Consider the following 17805-nt stretch of genomic DNA (forward strand, 5'->3'; position numbering starts at 1 on the left):
ATAAATAAATAAAAACTGAAAAAAAAAAGTTCTTCCTTCAAAGGCAGTTGTCTCCATTTCTGTCACCTTACCATAGGTGATTAAAACAAATCCTGGGCACAAATTTTATTTTATTTTATTCTATTTATTTAGTTTCGGCTGCGTTGGGTCTTCGTTGCTGTGCGCGGGCTTTCTATAGTTGCGGCGAGCGGGGGCTACCCTTTGTTGCGGTGCGCGGGCTTCTCATCGAGGTGGCTTCTCTTGTTGCGGAGCACGGGCTCTAGGCGCACGGGCTTCAGTAGTTGTGGCACGCGGGTTCAGTAGTTGTGGCTTGTGGGCTCTACAGCACAGTCTCAGTAGTTGTGGCGCACGGGCTTAGTTGCTCCACAGCACGTGGGATCTTCCCGGACCAGGGCTCGAACCCGTGTCCCCTGCATTGGCAGGCGGATTCTTAACCCCTGTGCCACCAGGGAAGCCCCCTGGGCACAGATTTTAGAGCAAAGGTGCAGCCCTGCTCAGGAATGCCAGGAACGTGGCTCCAGCAGCTGGAGGCCAGCAGCCCGAGTGGAGGGAATGTGGTCCTGCCCACACCTTGAACAGGCGCAGGGGCTTCTGCTATGGAGACAGGGGCCATGACGCCAGAGTGGTGGGGACAGTGGGGTCCTGGGCACAGATGGACACAGGCACCACAGGGAGGCCGTGGGTCCATGCAGTTGCCTAGGTTCACACAGGGCCTTCATATGCCCAGAAGGTTTTGTAACATTTGCTAAATGAGGACAACGTGACCACAGCAGTTCCCACACTCTCTCAGGTCCCTCGTCACACTTCCCCTCTGGCTGGAGTGGCTCTGGGGGTGGCGCTCTCGGGATCTGGCCCAGGGGAAGTTGAGTTGTGGGAACATGGGTTGGGGGTCAGTGGAGAACACACGTCCTCCCCAGCCACTTGGTTAGGAAGTTACTGCCAGACATCCTGGCGTAGAAAACAGCTTCCAGGAACACCCGTGGCAACTAACCAGGAGGAAGGAGTGAATCACCCTAACTTTTGGAAAAGGATTAAACATGCGCTGATTTAACCGGAAACGCTGACATTGACAAGATAACGTGGACCCTAACAGCCAATGTGACAAGGACATGATGGAAGAAGTTTCGTCAGGTCAGCAGGGACATTTTAGATTAGTCATGGCCCAGGAAAAGCACACGACCCTGAGGCTTCCCAACTATGGAAGAAACTTGACGAAGTTCTCTCCGGCCGTGACAGTGGTCCTAACAATGTATACGATACAACCGGTAACGAGTTGCCATGCGGAAAGCCCTGTAAATTAGCAGTGACAATTGTTTTCAACCAGTTACGCTGGAGGGACTAAATTATCTTTTTCTTTTCTCCCTGGACAATGATATTGCAAAATTGTTATGAAAAGAGCCAGTTAAAAATGTACACGAGGGAGTTCCCTGGCGGCCCAGTGCTTAGGACTCTGGGCTTTCACTGTCGAGGGCCCGGGTGCAAGTCTTGGTTGTGGAGCTAAGATCCCACAAGCCACGCAGCAGGGACAATTTTTTAAGAACGTGGATGAAGAAAGAATCACAGTGGAGCAGCAGGCAGTTAGGAATAAAAGGTGTGGGCTTTTTCTAGATTCTGTGATGTTTGTGCCATTTATCGATACTTTTCATGTTTAATTTGTTGTGATTTTTTTCTCTCATTCTGACTAAGTGTGTTTCTAATTTTATCAAAATAATTCTGCATTTTTTCTTAAAGAGAGTCCCATTGACTTCAGGCTGCCCCACACCTGGGCAGGCCCAGCCCCACATTCACCTGGTGGTACATCGGCCAAGTAGAGACGCGCCCGAGGCTGCACAACACGCCGCCCTCTTCCTGAGACTCGGGCATCTTCGCCATCTCAGGGCGGGCAGGTGCTCGTGGCGCAGGACTCAAAGGCCCTCCCCAGAAGGGAAAAGGCTGCCCAGCTGGCCGAGAGGAAACAAAGAAGGCCTTCACTGAGAGCCACCACTGAGCGGGTGGCAGGACCAGCCAGGTGTGGGGGGGATGCAGACACGGTCCCTCTCAATATTCGCGGAGCCTGTCTTTGCGAGTCCGCCTGCTGGCGAAGACCCGCTCGTCCCACCGTCGGCAACGCTCGCGGCGCCTTCGAGGCTGTCCGCGGATGGACGTGCGCGGATGGACGGGCCCTGCCTTCTCGCTTCTGCTCACCCGTGAGCGAGCCCTCTTCCTGCCCCTCCGGGGCCGCGTTTCCGCTCCTGTGATTTCGGTGGTGATTCTGCGGCTTCCGCGGCCCCCGGCCGAGGGCTCTTCACATCCAGAGTCCTGAGCGCCGAGGGCTCTTCACATGCAGAGTCCTGAGCGCGGGAGGCCGGGACGTGCCCCGCGGAGGAACCCGTGTGCCGGGGAAGCTCCGTCCGGGCCGAGGGACAGCGCTGCCGGCCGGGTCAGTGCTTAACGAGCCAACGACGGTGTCTGTTCACTAAGTGGTCTTTTGTGTTGACCCATCGGGGAAAACGCCGTGCCGAGAGGCTGGCAGGAAGCAGCCCGGTGTTTCCCCAGGAGCCGGGGGTGAGAGTTTGCAGAGACCACATAGAGCATGACTTTGAGAATACTGACAATTGACTGTAACCGATAAAAGAATCACCTCCAGAATATGTAAAGAACTCCTACAAATCAATAAGAAAAAGACGCTCAATGGAAAGGTGACCAAGGCATCTAAGCAAGCCTCGCAGGAGGAGGTGCAGACGACAGACAGATCCAGGACGAGCTGCAGCCTCTCTCACCAGCGCCACCGGACAAGGGCCAAAGCCGCACACACCTCTGCACCCTGACCAGAAAGGCTGAAATTGTGACACTGTTAGTGTCCAGCGCTGGCCAAGGTCTCCCACGTGGCTGGTGGAAGTATGAACTTTGATTTTTGTGTGGAGTCTTGGAAAGCTGTTTGACATTATTTTCTACAAGTGAACATAGCACGTCCTACTTCAGCAGACACAAGGACATGTATGTGTGGTAACCAAACACATGGACGAGGATGTTCCCAGAAGCATTTTCCGTAACAGCCAAAGTCTGGCACCAACACCCAAGCCCGCTGGTGCAGAAGGACTGAGAGGCAGGACCCCAACGGCGGGCCAGACTCTCACATGCCCGCGACGTGAGCAGCAACAAAAAGACCCTCAGTGGAACTCAAGACAAAACGTTGGGTGACACAGGCCAGTCACCAAACAATGCAGGACTGGCTGTTTCTGGGCCTTCCAGGCAGGCTGGCAGGTCTGTGCGTACATTAGTTTGCCTCGGTTCCCACACAAAACACCACAAGCTGGGTGACTTAAACAACATTGATTCTCCCACTGATTAATATGCTGAAACTCTAGCCCCCATGGAATGGCATTTGGAGGTGGGCCTTTGAGGATAATTAGGGTTGGATGAGGTCATGAGGGTGGGGCCCCATGATGGGATTAGTGTCCCCACCCCCATGTGCCAGCACAGCCAAAAGATGGTGTCTGCAGGCCAGGAAGCGGGCCCTCACCAGAACCAACCACACTAGCACCCTGATCTCCAACTTCCAGCCTCCAGAACCAAGATAAATAAATGTCTGTTGTTTAAGTTGCCTGTCTAGAATTTTATTATGTGTCCCAAGCAGAGGTTTAGATTTAAGCTTCATCTAGAAGTTGCTAATTACTTTGGAAGGTATTCCAAGCAGGTCAGGGGACAGTTTGGTGGAAGTATGTTTGCCATTTTAGTTACTATGCTGGGTCAGAAAGCAGTTAAAGTCTGCGGAAATGGTCAGACGTGGACTTTTCTTCTCAAGATGTCTTTCCTGTACTCCGCTTTCTCGCAAATGGAGAAAGATATGTCCTGAAATCCTGCGTCCTTAGAAGTCAGCTGGTTTCAATTATGGGGAGTGGGCTTCAATAGAAACCCCTGCTTCTTAACAGGCACCATGGCTGGGTCACAACCCTCCTGGGGCCAAGAAGCAGGTTGGCCTGGGGCTGCTTGGGGGTTGCTGAGGAGAGGAGTGTGGGCAGTCAGGGCCCTGTGGCCTCAGGGCGTGGGGAGGAGGGAGGGGGCTGGCAGTGAGCTAAATGCTCCAGGGCTCAGGGGCCCGTCTGGGGAGCCCCAGGCGAAGGGATGTCCTTGCCTTTTCAACATGACGGCCCCGGGGCTTTGCAACCCATTTCCCCTGTTTGTATGTTTGTCCTCCTGGTAGCTCAGTCCTGGCTCCTTCCGTCCGTCCACGGCCAGGCACTGAGATACCAAGTGGCGTTTCCCGCCTTATTTTTCAGTTTGCTCTTGTCTGTCTGCCCCAGAACTCAGCCCCAGGGTGGGCAGGGGTGCCAGCCCAGCGCCCTGGTGCACAGCCGGTGCTCCAACAGGATTGGGAGCCCAGTCCCCCCCCACTCTCAGGGGTTGGCTCCGGTCTTTGGGCCCGTCCCTGGCCCCGCCCTCCCTCTCTCCCGCCTCCGCAGCCCCTCCCAGCAGGCCTAACACACTTCCAGGCATTTCCTCCCTACTACGCCCTCCCCCGGACATTATCCTCCCCTGGTTGTGTCCCCTGCCCCGTTCTCCTCCTCCTCTGGGGCCCTGCAGCCCCTGCTCACCCTGCCGTGCCGGGGCCTGTCCCGAGGGAGGGCAGCCCACAACGACGCAGCAGGGATCAGGCAGGTCCCCCGGAAGCGCCGTGGCCCACGACGCCCGGCTCGGCGACGCGCATTACAATCCGCGGTCAGGCCCACAGGGGCGGGGACCCCGGAGCGCTGTCAGGCGATGGGGCAGGATGCCCCGCGTGGACGCGACCCCCACACGTCCTCGAGACAACGCTGGGGGGCAGGGCAAGGGCTGGATTCACTGCCTTCCCTGGGAGTGCGGTGGGGGCGGGCCTTTCACAGCGGGGAAGGGTCCGGGAGGCCCGGGGTGGGGTCGCTTTAGGTCGCCCACGAGGTCGGGGTCCAGAGGGAAGGATGCCAGCCCCTCGGGCTTCCCAAGTGAGAGATGATGGGAGGGAGCACCTCCTGAAAGGAACCACCCCGTCTGTGATGAGGACAGGGGCCGGGCGCCGGGGGTTGCTCGCGGCGGGGCAGGGTCCACGCGTCCGAAGACCCCGCAGACTGAGCCGCCCATGCACGGCTGGTGGGAGCACACAGGGCAGACAGGCCGTCCCAGCTCCAGAGCCATCTCCATCGCCTTCCTCCTCCACCATGGACGCCCAGACTGGGGCCCAGAGGGCCTAGCTCCTCCCCGGACCTCACCCTGGGACCCCCCACCCCGAGACCGCAAACCCTTCCCCGGCCCTCTGACTCCAGACGGGGGCCCCCTAGGGCAGGGCCTGGCCTCCAGACCCCACTCTGGGGACCTGGGGCAGTGCCGCACGTTTGCCGGGTCGCCCTGAGCAGCCGCGAGCGGGATCCCGGTGCCGCGTGGGAGGCGTCCGTCTGCGCAGGCGCGTGCCCGGGCGCCGCAGGTGCAAACACCTCTCGCGTCGGTGTCTGCAGGTCGTGTGCCTGTCTCGTCCGGCCACCGGACCTCGTCGGGCCACCTGATCCACCCACCTGCCCGAAAGGCCGCGGAGCTCGGACCTCGGCCCACCCACTGCTCCGCAGGCCCGCCCCGCTCGTGCCCCGCCCCCATCCCGCAGGCCCCACCCCGCCCCCGCCCAAGGGCCGGGACCCCGCCCCAGACCCCGCCCCGCGGGTGCGCGCCTGCGCAGTGACGGCAGGCGCAGTCGGAAGCACGGCGAGGACCGCGGGGCACAGCTGGGGACGGCTGCCCCTCTTTCCCGCAGTGCTGACCCCGCAGTCGTCCTCCACTGGGGCTCGGGCCGCCCTGGCCGGGGATGGCGGCGGCGGCCGAGCCCGGGGCCCGCGCCTGGCTTGGCGGCGGCTCCCCGCGCCAGGGCAGCCCGACCTCCAGCCCGGAGCTGGGCGCCGGAAGCCGCTCGCGGTCGGGGCCGGGGTCCGGGCCGGGGTCGGGGCCGGGGTCCGGGCCGGGGTCGGGGCCGGAGCGGGCGGGCGCTAGGCCCCTGGGCCCCGCCGCGCCGGGTCACAGCTTCAGGAAGGTGACGCTCACCAAGCCCACCTTCTGCCACCTCTGCTCCGATTTCATCTGGGGGCTGGCCGGCATCCTGTGTGACGGTGAGCGCCCGCGACCCCATCGCAGATCCCAGTACCTGGGCCAGAACGGGCACCTCACCTCTGACCTCTGCACTTCCAGCAATGGCCTCCCCAGGATAGAGTCCCTTGCCCCTCGGGGCAGGAGTGTGCCAGGCCCAGACCTCTCCGTGGAGGTGATGAGGGCCAGCTCCTGCGGGCGTCTGGGGGCGTCCAGTGGCCGCGGCCCCTCCCCCAGGCCGGTGGAAAGATCTGCTCCCTAGGCGCCCTCACCTGGCTTGGGATCCAGTGGGGAAAGAACGTCGCGGCAGCGCAGGGCAGGTGCAGTGAGTGCGGATGAGGCCAGCGAACCCTGAGCAGGTGCAAGGGGCAGCAGTGCGGCCAGGCAGGGCTGGCCTGGGCCACTGGCTCCCCTGGGCTGGTGCTGGCCCATTCTCTCCTGGGTGCACACTGCTGCCCACAGGGCCTGAGTGCTGGCGCTGCCCAGGCTCAGACTCCCAGAGAGCTGGGCCAGGCCTGCCACCCCGAGTGTGACATGCCCCAACAGGGCTCACACGCCGCCGCCAAGCCGGCCTGGCGGGGTGAGGAGGCCCTCCCTCCTCTGGCTCCTGGGCAGCTGACACGTGTGCTGCCAGGGTCCGCTCTTCTAATCCTGCTCGCTTCCGCAGGGGACGGGGCGGGGAACCTCTGCCCTGCTCAGGGAGACGGGCCTTTGGCTCTGGGGACAGAGGGAGCATTCAGGCTAGAGCCTGCAGAGGAGACTGGGCGCCTCACACAGGATGCCTAATGCCAGGGCAAGTGGCAGGTCCCCCTCGCGGGTATGGCCTCCTGAAGGTGGGCACTAGGTCTGAGGGGCGAAGAAGCCCATGGAAGGGAAATGGGGGTGATGTGGAGGCCTTCACTGGGCTGCTGTGCGGACCTTCTCCCCAGCTCTGGAGAAGGAGCCGGTGACCTCAGCAAGCAGAGGGGCCTGACAAGGGCATGGGAGGAAGAGCCCCTTCTGCCAGGGAGCACCCAGCATGTGGGGGGAGCAGGGACTAGGTGCATGGGCCAGAGGAGGAAGCTGGGGGCCGCCTGCCCGCAGCCGAGCCAGGCTGGGTGCCCCCCCAGGATGTGTAGGGTGCCCTCTTGCTGCCCCCGTGGGCCTTGAGAGCATAGCTCACCACTGTTGGAGCCTCTGGGCTGTACTCCCTGGGCCGGGGCAGGTGCAGCCCTCATTGGGCCAGCCACCCTGCCTGCCTCGGGGGGCTGGGGGGATCCTGGTCTATCACAGACTGGCTGTGGTCTGGGCAGGCACATCGTGTGTGGGAGGGGTAATTAGGGGTGTATGCAGTTGTGGGGAGTGAGGGAAGGGTGTCCCTGGTGAAGCTGGTATAGGGGGTAGGTAGAGGTGCAGGAGTTGGCCAAGTGCCCGCCTGCCCACCCACCCCCAGCAGAGACTTGAAAGAACTGGGCCTATGTGTGCGTGTGTGTATAGGGCGCTGGACGGGGGACTCTCGGGACCCCAGAACACACCGTCATCCAGTACGGTCAGAGCCACCAGGGCCCTGCTCCCCGCTCTGGGCTCTCTGGGGTGGGACAGAGGATCAGGTTGTCTCCATGCCCTCCCCCTCCCCCTATGACTAGGGTTGGGGTCAGGAAGTTTTGGGAGGGTGGGCCCACCGTGATAGGCCATCTGCCCCGTCACAGAATGCTGACACCCTACCACACAGCCCTTGGCGGTCCCCCTGGCTGCGGCGTCCTCCCGCGTGCCAAGACCTGGGGTCTTTTGATTCCCGGGCAGGACGGGGGCAACTCACGGGGCTCTCATTCCCATAGTCTGCAACTTCATGTCCCACGAGAAGTGCCTGAAGCACGTGAAGACCCCGTGCGCGAGCGTGGCACCCAGCCTGGTCCGCGTGCGTATGGAGCATGGGCTACTGCACCTGCGGGGGGAGTGCGCAGAGGGGCAGGGAGGCCAGCTTTTGTGGTGGGGAGTCAGGCCAGCATGTCGGATGGGGTGGGCAGTGGCCCAAGCACTGGGGGGCTGGGGTGGGAGTGTTCCCTTGTGCTGGTCTGGGTCCCTGAGCTGCAGACTGCATCCCTGCCTGTGAGCCCCTCCCAGGGCAGCAGCTGGGCGTCACTTCCCGATGGTTCTGACCCTGTCTTCTCCAGGGTCCCTGATACCCAGCACTGCCCCTCCTGCCTGTTGGTGGGCCTCCTCCACCTGTACTTTATCCGGGTGGCCTGAAGTGTATCACGGAGGGGAATAGGCCTGGGGGAGTGGCCAGCACCTGTGCAGCTGGATCAGGCCTGGGCAGGACCAGCCGGGGCCTGAGCTACAGTAGGGGTTGTCTGAGATCACGGCCCAGGCAGCCCTGAGTTGGTCGTGCACAGGGAATGGGGAGGTCAGCATGCAGGGCAGTCCCCGGCAGGACCCCTGGGAGCATCGAGGGGCTGAGAGGCACACACAGCATCCTGTTAATCGTGCTCGGGAGGACCGAGGGGTGTGTGGCGGTCAGGCAGGTGGCATGGGCTGGTGATGGGAGCTCCCTGGGACAGAGAGGAAGTGGGGCTTAGGGACCCGGTTGCCAGGCCTTAGGGCCCAGGCTGAGGCCGAGCTCTGCTCCTTCCAGGTCCCCGTGGCCCACTGCTTCGGCCCCCGGGGGCTCTACAAGCGCAGGTTCTGCGCCGTGTGCCGAAAGGGCCTGGAGGCGCCCGGGGTTCGCTGCGAAGGTACCGCCAGGAGCCTGCCTGGCTCCTCTGGGGTCTAACTCCCTTCTCACCAGGGACCTGGCCTTTGCTGCCCAGGGGCGCCCAGCCTTCCCTGCGGTCAGGCGGTAGCTCTAGCGTGGGGTTCGGGGATTCTGGAGCTGCCCGCGCCGGGAGGCGGGGAGGCGGGGAGGCGGGTGCAGGGGACCGCAGGGGCGCAGGCTGCGTGTTGAGGTGGGCCCGGAGGGGAGAGGAGCGGAGAAGCTGGTCCCCATCCCGCCGAGGGAGGGGGGACTGCTCCTGTCTCGCACGTCGGACCCCAAAAGGTTAAAGAATGTGCGGTCAGGGGAGGGGCGGCCCCAGACAGGAGCAGAGAGGCCGGCGAGAAGGGGTCTGGCAGGGTCGGTGGGCAGCGGCGAGAGGCCCTAACCCTGCCCGCCCCCCAGTGTGTGAGCTGCACGTTCACCCCGACTGTGTGCCCTTCGCCTGCAGCGACTGCCGCCAGTGCCACCAGGACGGGCACCGGGACCACGTGAGTGCGCTGGGCCGGGGGCCGGAGGGCCGGGGAGGTGGGGGAGGCTCCGCGGAGCCTGCTGACAGGCCTCTCCGCAGGACACGCACCTCCACCACTGGCGCGAGGGAAATCTGCCCTCGGGCGCGCGCTGCGAGGTCTGCCGAAAGACTTGCTGCTCATCCGACGTGCTGGCCGGCGTGCGCTGCGAGTGGTGCGGCGTCCAGGTGGGGCGGGGCGGAGGCCCTGGGGGCGGGGCGAGAGAGGCGCGGGTGCGCTTGAGGCGGGGGCGGGGGTCCTGGGGGCGGGGCGGGATGGATGTCGCGGCCAAGACCTGTGGGGCGGGCTGCATCGTCCAGTGGCAAAGCAGGTTGGGGGGCGGGGGTCCTGGGGACAGCTCGTTTGGATCGGGGTGTTTTCCGGCTTTTGGGGTGGGGGTTCGGTTGTGCAGGGGAGACTGAGGTTGGGGGTTGCGTGGGAGCTCAATGTGGCCCCCCGGGAAATCACTGAGGGCCGGCCTGGACCCAGGCCCTCTCCTGTACCAGGACCCCAGGCTCGAGCCCGTGCCCTCTCCCCTAGGCCCACTCGGTCTGCTCCGCGGCTCTCGCCCCCGAGTGCACTTTTGGGCGCCTGCGCACCATGGTCCTGCCGCCGGCGTGCGTGCGCCTGCTGTCCCGCAACTTCAGCAAGATGCACTGCTTTCGGATTTCCGAGAGCACGGCCCCTGAGCCCGGTGAGCAGGGCGGCGGGGAGCGGGCGTCTGGGGTGGGGGCCGGCCCTCGACTGAGGCCAACTGTGACCGTCCCGCAGGGGAGGGAGAAGACAGCGTGGACGGAAGCTCCCCCGCCGGCCCAGGGAGAGAGGTGATGACACTAGAGTCCAGTAAGTGCCCCTTAGCAGTGTCCAGCCCCGCATCCCATGCCCCGTTCCCCCATCCCGTGCCTCGTTCCACGGATTTGCACCCACTTCCCTGTGGCCCAGGCAAGCAGACTCTGAAGATCTTTGACGGCAACGACGCAGTGCAGCGAAACCACTTTCGTGCCATCACCGTCCCCCGCCTGGCCAAGAGTCAGGAGGTGCTGGTAAGAGGGACCCCGCAGCCGCCTTGCAGGCCCGTCCCTGGGGGGCTGCGGGGACCCAGCGTGGCCTGGCTCCGCTCACGCCCACCCCCACCCCCCTCCAAGGAGGTGGCGCTGCGGGCCTACTACATCACGGAGGACCCTCAGGGCTTCCAGCTGCAGGCGCTCCCTGCACCTGCTCTGGCTGGCAACACCGGGGCCTCAGGAAAGGCCTGGAGCGGTGGGACCACCGAGGAGGAGGGCAGTAGAGGCCCAGGGGCCCGAGACGCTCCCAGCATCACTCGTGTTCCCGAGGCCTGGATCATTCGCGCTCTGCCCCGCACCCAGGAGGTCCTGAAGATCTACCCTGCCTGGCTCAAGTGAGACCCAGGTCCCCGGTAGGGTCCGCGGAGGGAGGGAGGCGTGGGGGCTGTGTGACCCCAGCTCCTGAGCTTGTCCCCTGCAGGGTGGGTGTGGCCTACGTGTCCCTGCGTGTGACCCCGCAGAGCACTGCCCGGACTGTGGTGCTGGAGGTCCTCCCACTGCTCGGACGCCAGGTATGTGTGCTGGGCCCGCTCTGCCTGGCGTGGTGGCCCCGTGTGGGTCTTCGGGAGGCGGGGGGTGGGGGGGGGGGTGGGCGTTAGGGCTGGTCCAGGCCTGATGCCCTGAACTCCACCCCAACAGGCCGAGGGGTTGAAGAGCTTCCAGCTGGTGGAGGTACTCATGGGCAGCAAGCAAGGTGAGTGGGCAGCCTGTCGTCAAAGCCCTGACCAGCCCTGCCCCCAGGCGCCGGCGGCCCAGGGCAGGTGCTTTTGGAGGCGGCCGCGGGGCCTGGGGCTAATAGTGGTGTCTCTCAACTCTGCAGTCCAGCGCACGGTGCTGGCGGACGAGGAGCCTTTGCTCGACCGGCTTCGTGAGATCCGGCAGGTCAGTGGGTGTGGACACTGGCCCCTGGGGAATGGCTGGCCTTTGGCCATGGCTTCTACCTTGTAGAGAGGGAGTCTGTCTGCCCTTAGGACACAAGGCCACGCTGGCGGGCAGCTAAGCATCCCAGCCAGCAGTGCCTCCCCTTCGCAAGTTCCCCGTGTGTCCTTTCTCTCCTCTCCTTTCCCATCTTGGCGGCCTTCAGCCTGGGGCGTCTTCCCTTCGGCCCCCTTGGTGGACGGGGGGTGGGGAGGCCCGTCCCCTAGTGCTCTGCTCGGCGTTCCCCCCTCCCCGCAGACGTCCCTGCGGCAGATGAGCCAGACGCGGTTCTATGTGGCTGAGAGCAGAGTGGTGGCCCCGCGCGTCTCTCTGTTCGTGGGTGGCCTGCCCCCTGGCCGGTCCCCCCAGGAGTATAGCAGTCTGCTGGACGAGGCTGTGGCCAGCAAAGGTGCGACTGCCTGGGCTGGTCCGGGGCGCTTGGCCAGGTGGGGGCAGGGCGGGAGTCCTGAGAGCAGGTGTGCGGGCTGCCGGGCCGAGGCTGCGTCCCCCTGCTGCCCCGCTCCCCCCAAGCACTGGCTGAGCCTTTCCCGAGCTGGTTCCTGGCCCAGAGGGTCTCCGTCCTCACCTCTGGGGCCCAGACCCCATCACCTCCTCTGAGGAGGTTTCCTGCTCTGGGCCCTGGGGGGGTGCCCTGTGCCTGGAGTGGGGGGGCGCTTCCTGGGAGAGCTGCGCTGTTGGGTGGTGTGAACTTATTCCTGGCCTGGGGGGCCGGGTGGGGCTGCCTGGGGTGGTGGCCCTGGGTCGGGGGCCTGGGGGGCAGGTCCCTGGCGTCTGACGGCAGTGTGCCCCCCCCCATCTTTGCAGCTGGCCTGGTGTCCGTGAGCCACGTCTACTCCGCACAAGGTGAGCCCCCACGGGTTGTGGTCAGGTTGGGTCCGAGGTCACTCCCTGGAGTAGCTGGAGCAGCCTTGCCCTCTTGCTTCACCTTGTTTGGGGCCCGTGGGCCGGGGAGACGGTGCTGTTTCATTTCCTGGCTCATGGCCGCGATGCTTTTGCTAAAACGTGACTGAGGTGCAGAGAATGTTTTCTCCACAACCTCTTGTGGTCATGGGTTCCATCTTTTATGGCGGGAAACTTCAGATCTCCGCAGTGGGAGGACAGTACCGTGAGGCCCGTCTCCCCTCTGTGGGTCCATAGCAGTTACCAACGTCCTCCATGCCTCTCGCGGGTCCTGGGGGGGGGTGCGGGTCTGCTCCACCCTGCCTCCAGGTGGCCTTCTCTGGCCACCCAGCATCTCCTGTCTCTGGGCCCGGCTGTCCTTGGAGGCTTCCCCCAGGGGAGGGAGTCACGCACTGCGGGGACGCCTTGGGACGGGCTGGCCTGAGGTGGGCCGTGGCCAGAACTGGGGCCATTCGGCCGCGGGAGGAGGCGAGGCCCCAGCCCAGACACCATGTGGGTGGCGGCAGGACAAGTAACCGAGCTCACGGCCCACCTGCCACAGGTGCCGTGGTGCTGGACGTGGCCTGCTTTGCGGAGGCCGAGCGGCTGTACATGCTGGTCAGGGACACGGCTGTGCACGGCCGGCCGCTGACCGCTCTGGTGCTCCCGGACGTGCTGGTGAGTGGCGCCGGGGTGGGGCCTGGGGCCATAGCTTCCACGGCCAGTTTGTCTAATACCCGGTCAGTTGGAGCAAAGTCCGGGTCTGTGTGCACGGCTGATTCACTCCGAGGGAGGGGCCCGAGGTCCGAATGAGAGAGGCCGGCACGCCACGTGACTGGCCTTGCAGCGGACACCTCTTCAGGGCTGGCCTGTGTTTGTGACTGTGTGTGCGGCCCTCGCAGGGTCGTGGGCCCTGGCCCCGCTTTTCTTGCCCTGGAGGCCTCTGCAGCCCTGCTCGCACCCTGGGCCTCCTCTGGCCAGTAGGTGATGCTCCCTGACCCTGGAGGCTGTCCCAAAGCCCCAGCAGTGCCCCAGACCCCGCCCTGTGCTGTGTGCCCTAGTAGTAGCTTCTGGTCCTTGGCCCTGCTGGCCCCCAAGGACCCCCCGTGGTGACCGGACCCCAGTTCAGGCCGAGCAGGATTAGAGCAGAACGAGTTCAGGGTCTGTGACTGGGTGAGCCACGTCTGCAGGTTTCTGCTGCCCTGTCCTACCATCCAGACAAGGAGGCGGCCACTGCAGGTCAGGGTCCCCCTCCGCCGGCTCCACGGGCAGAGACGGGTGGGTGATGCCGACACGCACTTTCTCTCTCCCGGCAGCTGCCTGCCCTGGGCTGAGCAGGTAAGTGGTGACCGCAGGCAGCTCGGCCCGGTGGCTCACACGTCACCCCAGTGTGTCCTCGGCCTTGAGCCACGGCCGAGCCCGTGTGCGGCCGCTGCCCGCTGTGTCTGCGCCCGTTTGTCTCCTGTCACCCAGCAACCCCCGTCGCGGGGACCCCAGCCCCCGTCCTCACCACGTGGGGACCCCTGCTCCCTGCCCACTCTCGCGGGCGCTGTTTCTGCCGTTGTGTTTGGGGGCGGGCTTTGTCCCGTGGCCCAGGGGAGGCCTGGGGCCGCCCTGCGAGCCAGGCTGCCCCTCCTGACTGCCGTGTGGGTGGGCGGGGGCCTGGCAGTGGGCTGGCTCTGAGAGGGGCAGGCGGGGTCCTGCGTGGGCTTCCAGCCTAGGCTTCTGGGCCATGTGGGTCTGGTGGCGGGCATGGTCTGAGGACACGTGGCGTGGCAGCTGTGGCATGGCCGATGTGCTCAGAGCTCCAGGCTGGCCAGTGCCTTCCCGCCCCACTGGCCAGGGGTCTGTGGGCGCCCCTTCTGTTGTGGGATGCAGCCCGAGCAGGCAGTGGTGAGGTGGGGTGGCCGCGTGGCCTTCCTCTGGAGGGGCCGGCCCCAGACTGGCTCAGGCAGGTGGGCTGAGGGGCAGGGGCCGCCACTGCCAGGCCACGTGCTGGGGGAGGCCCGGCTCTGTCTCTGGGGGTCCGGCCAGCCCGCCCTAACGCAGTCCCATCCGTCAGCACCTGAAGCTGCCCCCACACTGCCGCCCCCTGCTGGTGTTTGTGAACCCCAGAAGCGGAGGCCTCAAGGGCCGCGACCTGCTCTGCAGTTTCCGGAAGCTGCTCAACCCCCACCAGGTCTTTGAGCTGACCAACGGGGGGCCGCTGCCCGGGTGAGCCTGCCAGGAGGGGCAGCTGCCCATGCCCGCCCCCCGGCCAGCAGGAACAGGTTGGGGTTCGGTGGGTCGGGACCCTTGAGGGCACCCTGGGTGGGGATGAGCTGTGGCTGCTTCTGCCCCGGGGGTGACCTCCTGTCCCTGCTTGTTCGCGGCCGTGGCCAGTGCCGGGACACGTCCTGTCTCCCTGCCGCCAGGTTCCACGTGTTCTCCCAGGTGCCCTGCTTCCGGGTGCTGGTGTGTGGCGGGGACGGCACCGTGGGCTGGGTGCTTGATGCCCTGGAGGAGATGCGGCACCGCCTGGCTTGCCCAGAGCCTGCCGTGGCCATCCTGCCCCTGGGCACAGGTGGGGTCAGCTGGCACGTTGGGGGATGGGGCCCCGGGCTTGGCGGGGCGAGGGGTGGGTGTGGAGAGTCAGCGTGTGTCTTGCCGCTGTCCAGGGAATGACCTTGGCCGGGTCCTCCGCTGGGGGGCGGGCTACAGTGGAGAGGACCCGTTCTCCGTGCTGGTGTCGGTGGACGAGGCGGACGCCGTGCTCGTGGACCGCTGGACCATCCTGCTGGACGCTCATGAGGCCGGCAGTGGGGAGAACAGCGTGGCAGACGCGGAGCCCCCCAAGGTACCGGTGTGCCCGGGCGGGGGTGTGGCACCCGGCTGGCGTCTCTCTACCACGTCTGTCCCGGTGTTCGTCCTTGTCCCAGCCACGCCTTGGCGTTGGCGCCAGCGCTGTCCCCTCGTGGACACGGGTGCCGGGCCTGGGGATGGCCGGCTCAGAACCTGAGTGTGGGGCAGTCACCGGACAGAGCAGCTCTGTGACAGGAGGCCGGACCCACCGCAGGGGCAGCGGGGAGCACATGGTGGGGGCCGACCGGGGCCAAGGGACAACGCGTCTTGTTCTCAGATCGTGCACATGAGTAACTACTGTGGGATTGGCATCGACGCAGAGCTAAGCCTGGACTTCCACCAGGCACGAGAGGAAGAGCCCGGCAAGTTCACGAGCAGGTGCCGCAGGGCAGGGGTGGGTGCGGGGCTGCCCTGGCGACCATGTACTTCCTGGGGGCTCGCCCCGTGACTGTAGGTCCCCCGCCAGGTTCCACAACAAGGGAGTGTACGTGCGGGCTGGGCTGCAGAAGATGAACCGCTCCCGCGGCCTGCACAGGGCCCTGCGGCTGCAGGCGGGGCGGCAGGAGGTGCAGCTGCCTAGCATCGAGGGGCTCATCTTCATCAACATCCCCAGGTGCCCGCACGCGGTGCGCCCGGGCTCCGGCCCCCCCCGGCCTCCCTCCGGCCTCCCTCTGACCTGTGTGCCCCTCCTTCTTGGTGCAGCTGGGGCTCGGGGGCCGACCTGTGGGGCTCCGAGAGTGACTCGAGATTCGAGAAGCCACGCATGGACGACGGGCTGCTGGAGGTGGTGGGGGTGACGGGCGTCGTGCACATGGTGAGCGCGGGGGCGGGGGACCGGGGGGCCGGGCTGCGGCGCTGCGGCCCTCTGAGCATGGCTCCCCCTCTCCCCCACCAGGGTCAGGTCCAGAGTGGGCTGCGCTCCGGCATCCGCATCGCCCAGGGGTCCTACTTCCGTGTCACCCTCCTCAAGGCCGCACCTGTGCAGGTGGACGGTGAGCCCTGGGTCCAGGCTCCCGGGCATATGATCATCTCGGCCGCAGGCCCGAAGGTACGCCCGGCGCGGGCTGGGCAGGGGGATCGCTGCGCGGAGTGGCCGGCATGGCCTGGGCGCCTGGCGGTCCTGCTGCGGCTGGTTCTTCCCTGACGCGGGGAGGTCGTGAGGCTGGATGAGGCTGGCCAGCCCCCAGGGAGCCCCTCCCCACAAGCCGTGGTCACACCACGCTCCGCTCTTTCCCCTTCTGTAAGATGGGCTGAAATGGCAGCGGCCGTCCTAGGACCCGGCACCAGGTGGCCTGCAGTATTGCACAGCCCTCAGACCTTGCCTGTCTCGGGACAGGTCCACATGCTCAGGAAGGCCAAGCAGAAGCCCAGGAAGGCGGGGACCCCCAAGGATGTGCGAGCAGATGGGGCGCCTGCCCCTGAGGGGGACTCCAAGTAGAGGCGGCTCCTGGGGCAGCGCCCGCTGGTGGATGTACTCGCCCACAGCCCTGCCCTTGGGTGTTTCCCTCTTGTCCCATCCCCGTGCCACACACAAGTGCTGGGTGGCCTTCGTCCCAGTGACGGGCGGGCACGGGGCTCTCTGGGGCCCGGGCCACTGTCCTGGAGGGCACACACTCCTCCCCAGGTCCCTCTGCCACCTCTGACCCCTTCAGCCAGGCAGTGCTGCACCTCACCTCATGCCCCTTGGGCTGGCCCCCTGGATGCTCCTACAGGGCAACTGGCTCTCTGGACCCTGGTGTTGCCCAGCACAGACACGGGACACCCTGGCCACTAGCTCTTTGGCCTCACCTCTCCACCGAGGGCTGTCCTGGGGGACGTGCCTCTCCAGGCCCGGGTGGTGTCTGGCCGGCCCAGTCGGAAGCTGGCTGGTGGCCCCGGAGTGACAGGGCTGGGATGGGAGGGCCCCGAGGAGGCCAGGTGGTGCCCAGGAGGTAGCAGGAGCCTGGCTGGGGGCCCAGAGGAAGTGCGGAGAGCGTGCGGAAGAGCGGGGGCGGCTTCAATCAGCAAGGCCGACGCGGCACATGACCATCGCGGCGCTCGGCCTCCCATTTGCCGACAGTCAGCACACGGGTGCCGTGCCCGCTGCTGGGCAGACGGGACTCGTATGATCTCCGTGCGTCTCCACGCGGAGACCTGGCGAAACAGGATGCAAACGTGGCTGTCTGGCGGGCCACTCGCAGAGCCCCTACCACAGAGCCCCAGAGTTTAGCCGGCCCAGAGTCTTGACCTGGTCCCCAGAAGAGCCCGACCCCAGCTGCCTGGGAGCCCCCAAAGCCCCAGAGAAGGGTCCACGAGCCCCTCTCCTGATCGCCTGGTCTCTTTGCCTTTGGCGCTGTCTTGCCGCTGGGCCCTCGCACCCTGGGTGGTGGCCTCACCCTGACATTCGGCCCCAACCTCGGACATGGCCTGCCCAGCCCCGTACCCGCCAAGCTCGTGCCAAAACTGTCCAGACACGTGCATCGGAACAGCCGTGGGTGGCGGCCCGTCCTCGCCACGTGCCTCTGGTAGCCGCTGTGTGTCCCCAGGTCTGCGTCCCCGGGGATGGCATCAGCTTCTGCTTTGCGGGCCCCGTTGGTCAATGTGGACCGTCTTGTAAATTTTGGTTCAGGTGAACGTGTCCTCTGTGCGTGCGTGAGTGACTGTGTGTGCCCGGAGCGGCTGCGTGGGCTCTGCACCGCCCCCCCCCATTTGTAACTTATCACCTAAAGGTGACCGTAATTTATATGTGGGACAAATACAGTCTGGGCGTCCTGTCCTGCTG

General features: G+C 65.2%; 1 protein-coding gene and 1 long non-coding RNA gene across 4 annotated transcripts; one reads left to right on the top strand and one right to left on the bottom strand.

The window, feature by feature from the left end:
* Positions 1 to 139: 139 nt before the first annotated feature.
* Positions 140 to 6701, bottom strand: LOC125964255 (uncharacterized). The gene is made up of 2 exons (XR_007477061.1): positions 6354 to 6701; positions 140 to 6139 (listed from the first exon to the last, which is right to left on the bottom strand). It is a non-coding gene; the product is annotated as an uncharacterized LOC125964255 (long non-coding RNA).
* On the top strand, positions 5623 to 17799 carry DGKQ (diacylglycerol kinase theta). Of its 3 annotated transcripts, none has more exons than XM_033419658.2 (23): positions 5623 to 6104; positions 7899 to 7978; positions 8696 to 8795; positions 9218 to 9303; positions 9384 to 9509; positions 9862 to 10015; positions 10093 to 10164; positions 10264 to 10364; positions 10467 to 10720; positions 10807 to 10897; positions 11025 to 11079; positions 11206 to 11267; positions 11562 to 11712; positions 12129 to 12167; positions 12766 to 12881; positions 14266 to 14417; positions 14618 to 14766; positions 14861 to 15039; positions 15322 to 15422; positions 15511 to 15657; positions 15747 to 15858; positions 15940 to 16092; positions 16290 to 17799. In XM_033419658.2, exons 1-23 carry the CDS (start codon positions 5807 to 5809, stop codon positions 16296 to 16298), a joined length of 2787 nt encoding a protein of 928 aa, XP_033275549.2. In that variant the 5' UTR covers positions 5623 to 5806; the 3' UTR covers positions 16299 to 17799. The 3 variants fall into 3 exon arrangements, with proteins under 3 accessions (XP_033275549.2, XP_033275550.2, XP_004265272.2); XM_004265224.4 differs by having other exon boundaries at positions 5626 to 6104; positions 16381 to 17799; XM_033419659.2 differs by lacking the exon at positions 15511 to 15657 and having other exon boundaries at positions 5624 to 6104; positions 16381 to 17799.
* Positions 17800 to 17805: the final 6 nt, after the last annotated feature.

This window comes from Orcinus orca, chromosome 4, assembly GCF_937001465.1.
Source record: "Orcinus orca chromosome 4, mOrcOrc1.1, whole genome shotgun sequence".
Classification (NCBI taxonomy): domain Eukaryota; kingdom Metazoa; phylum Chordata; class Mammalia; order Artiodactyla; family Delphinidae; genus Orcinus; species Orcinus orca.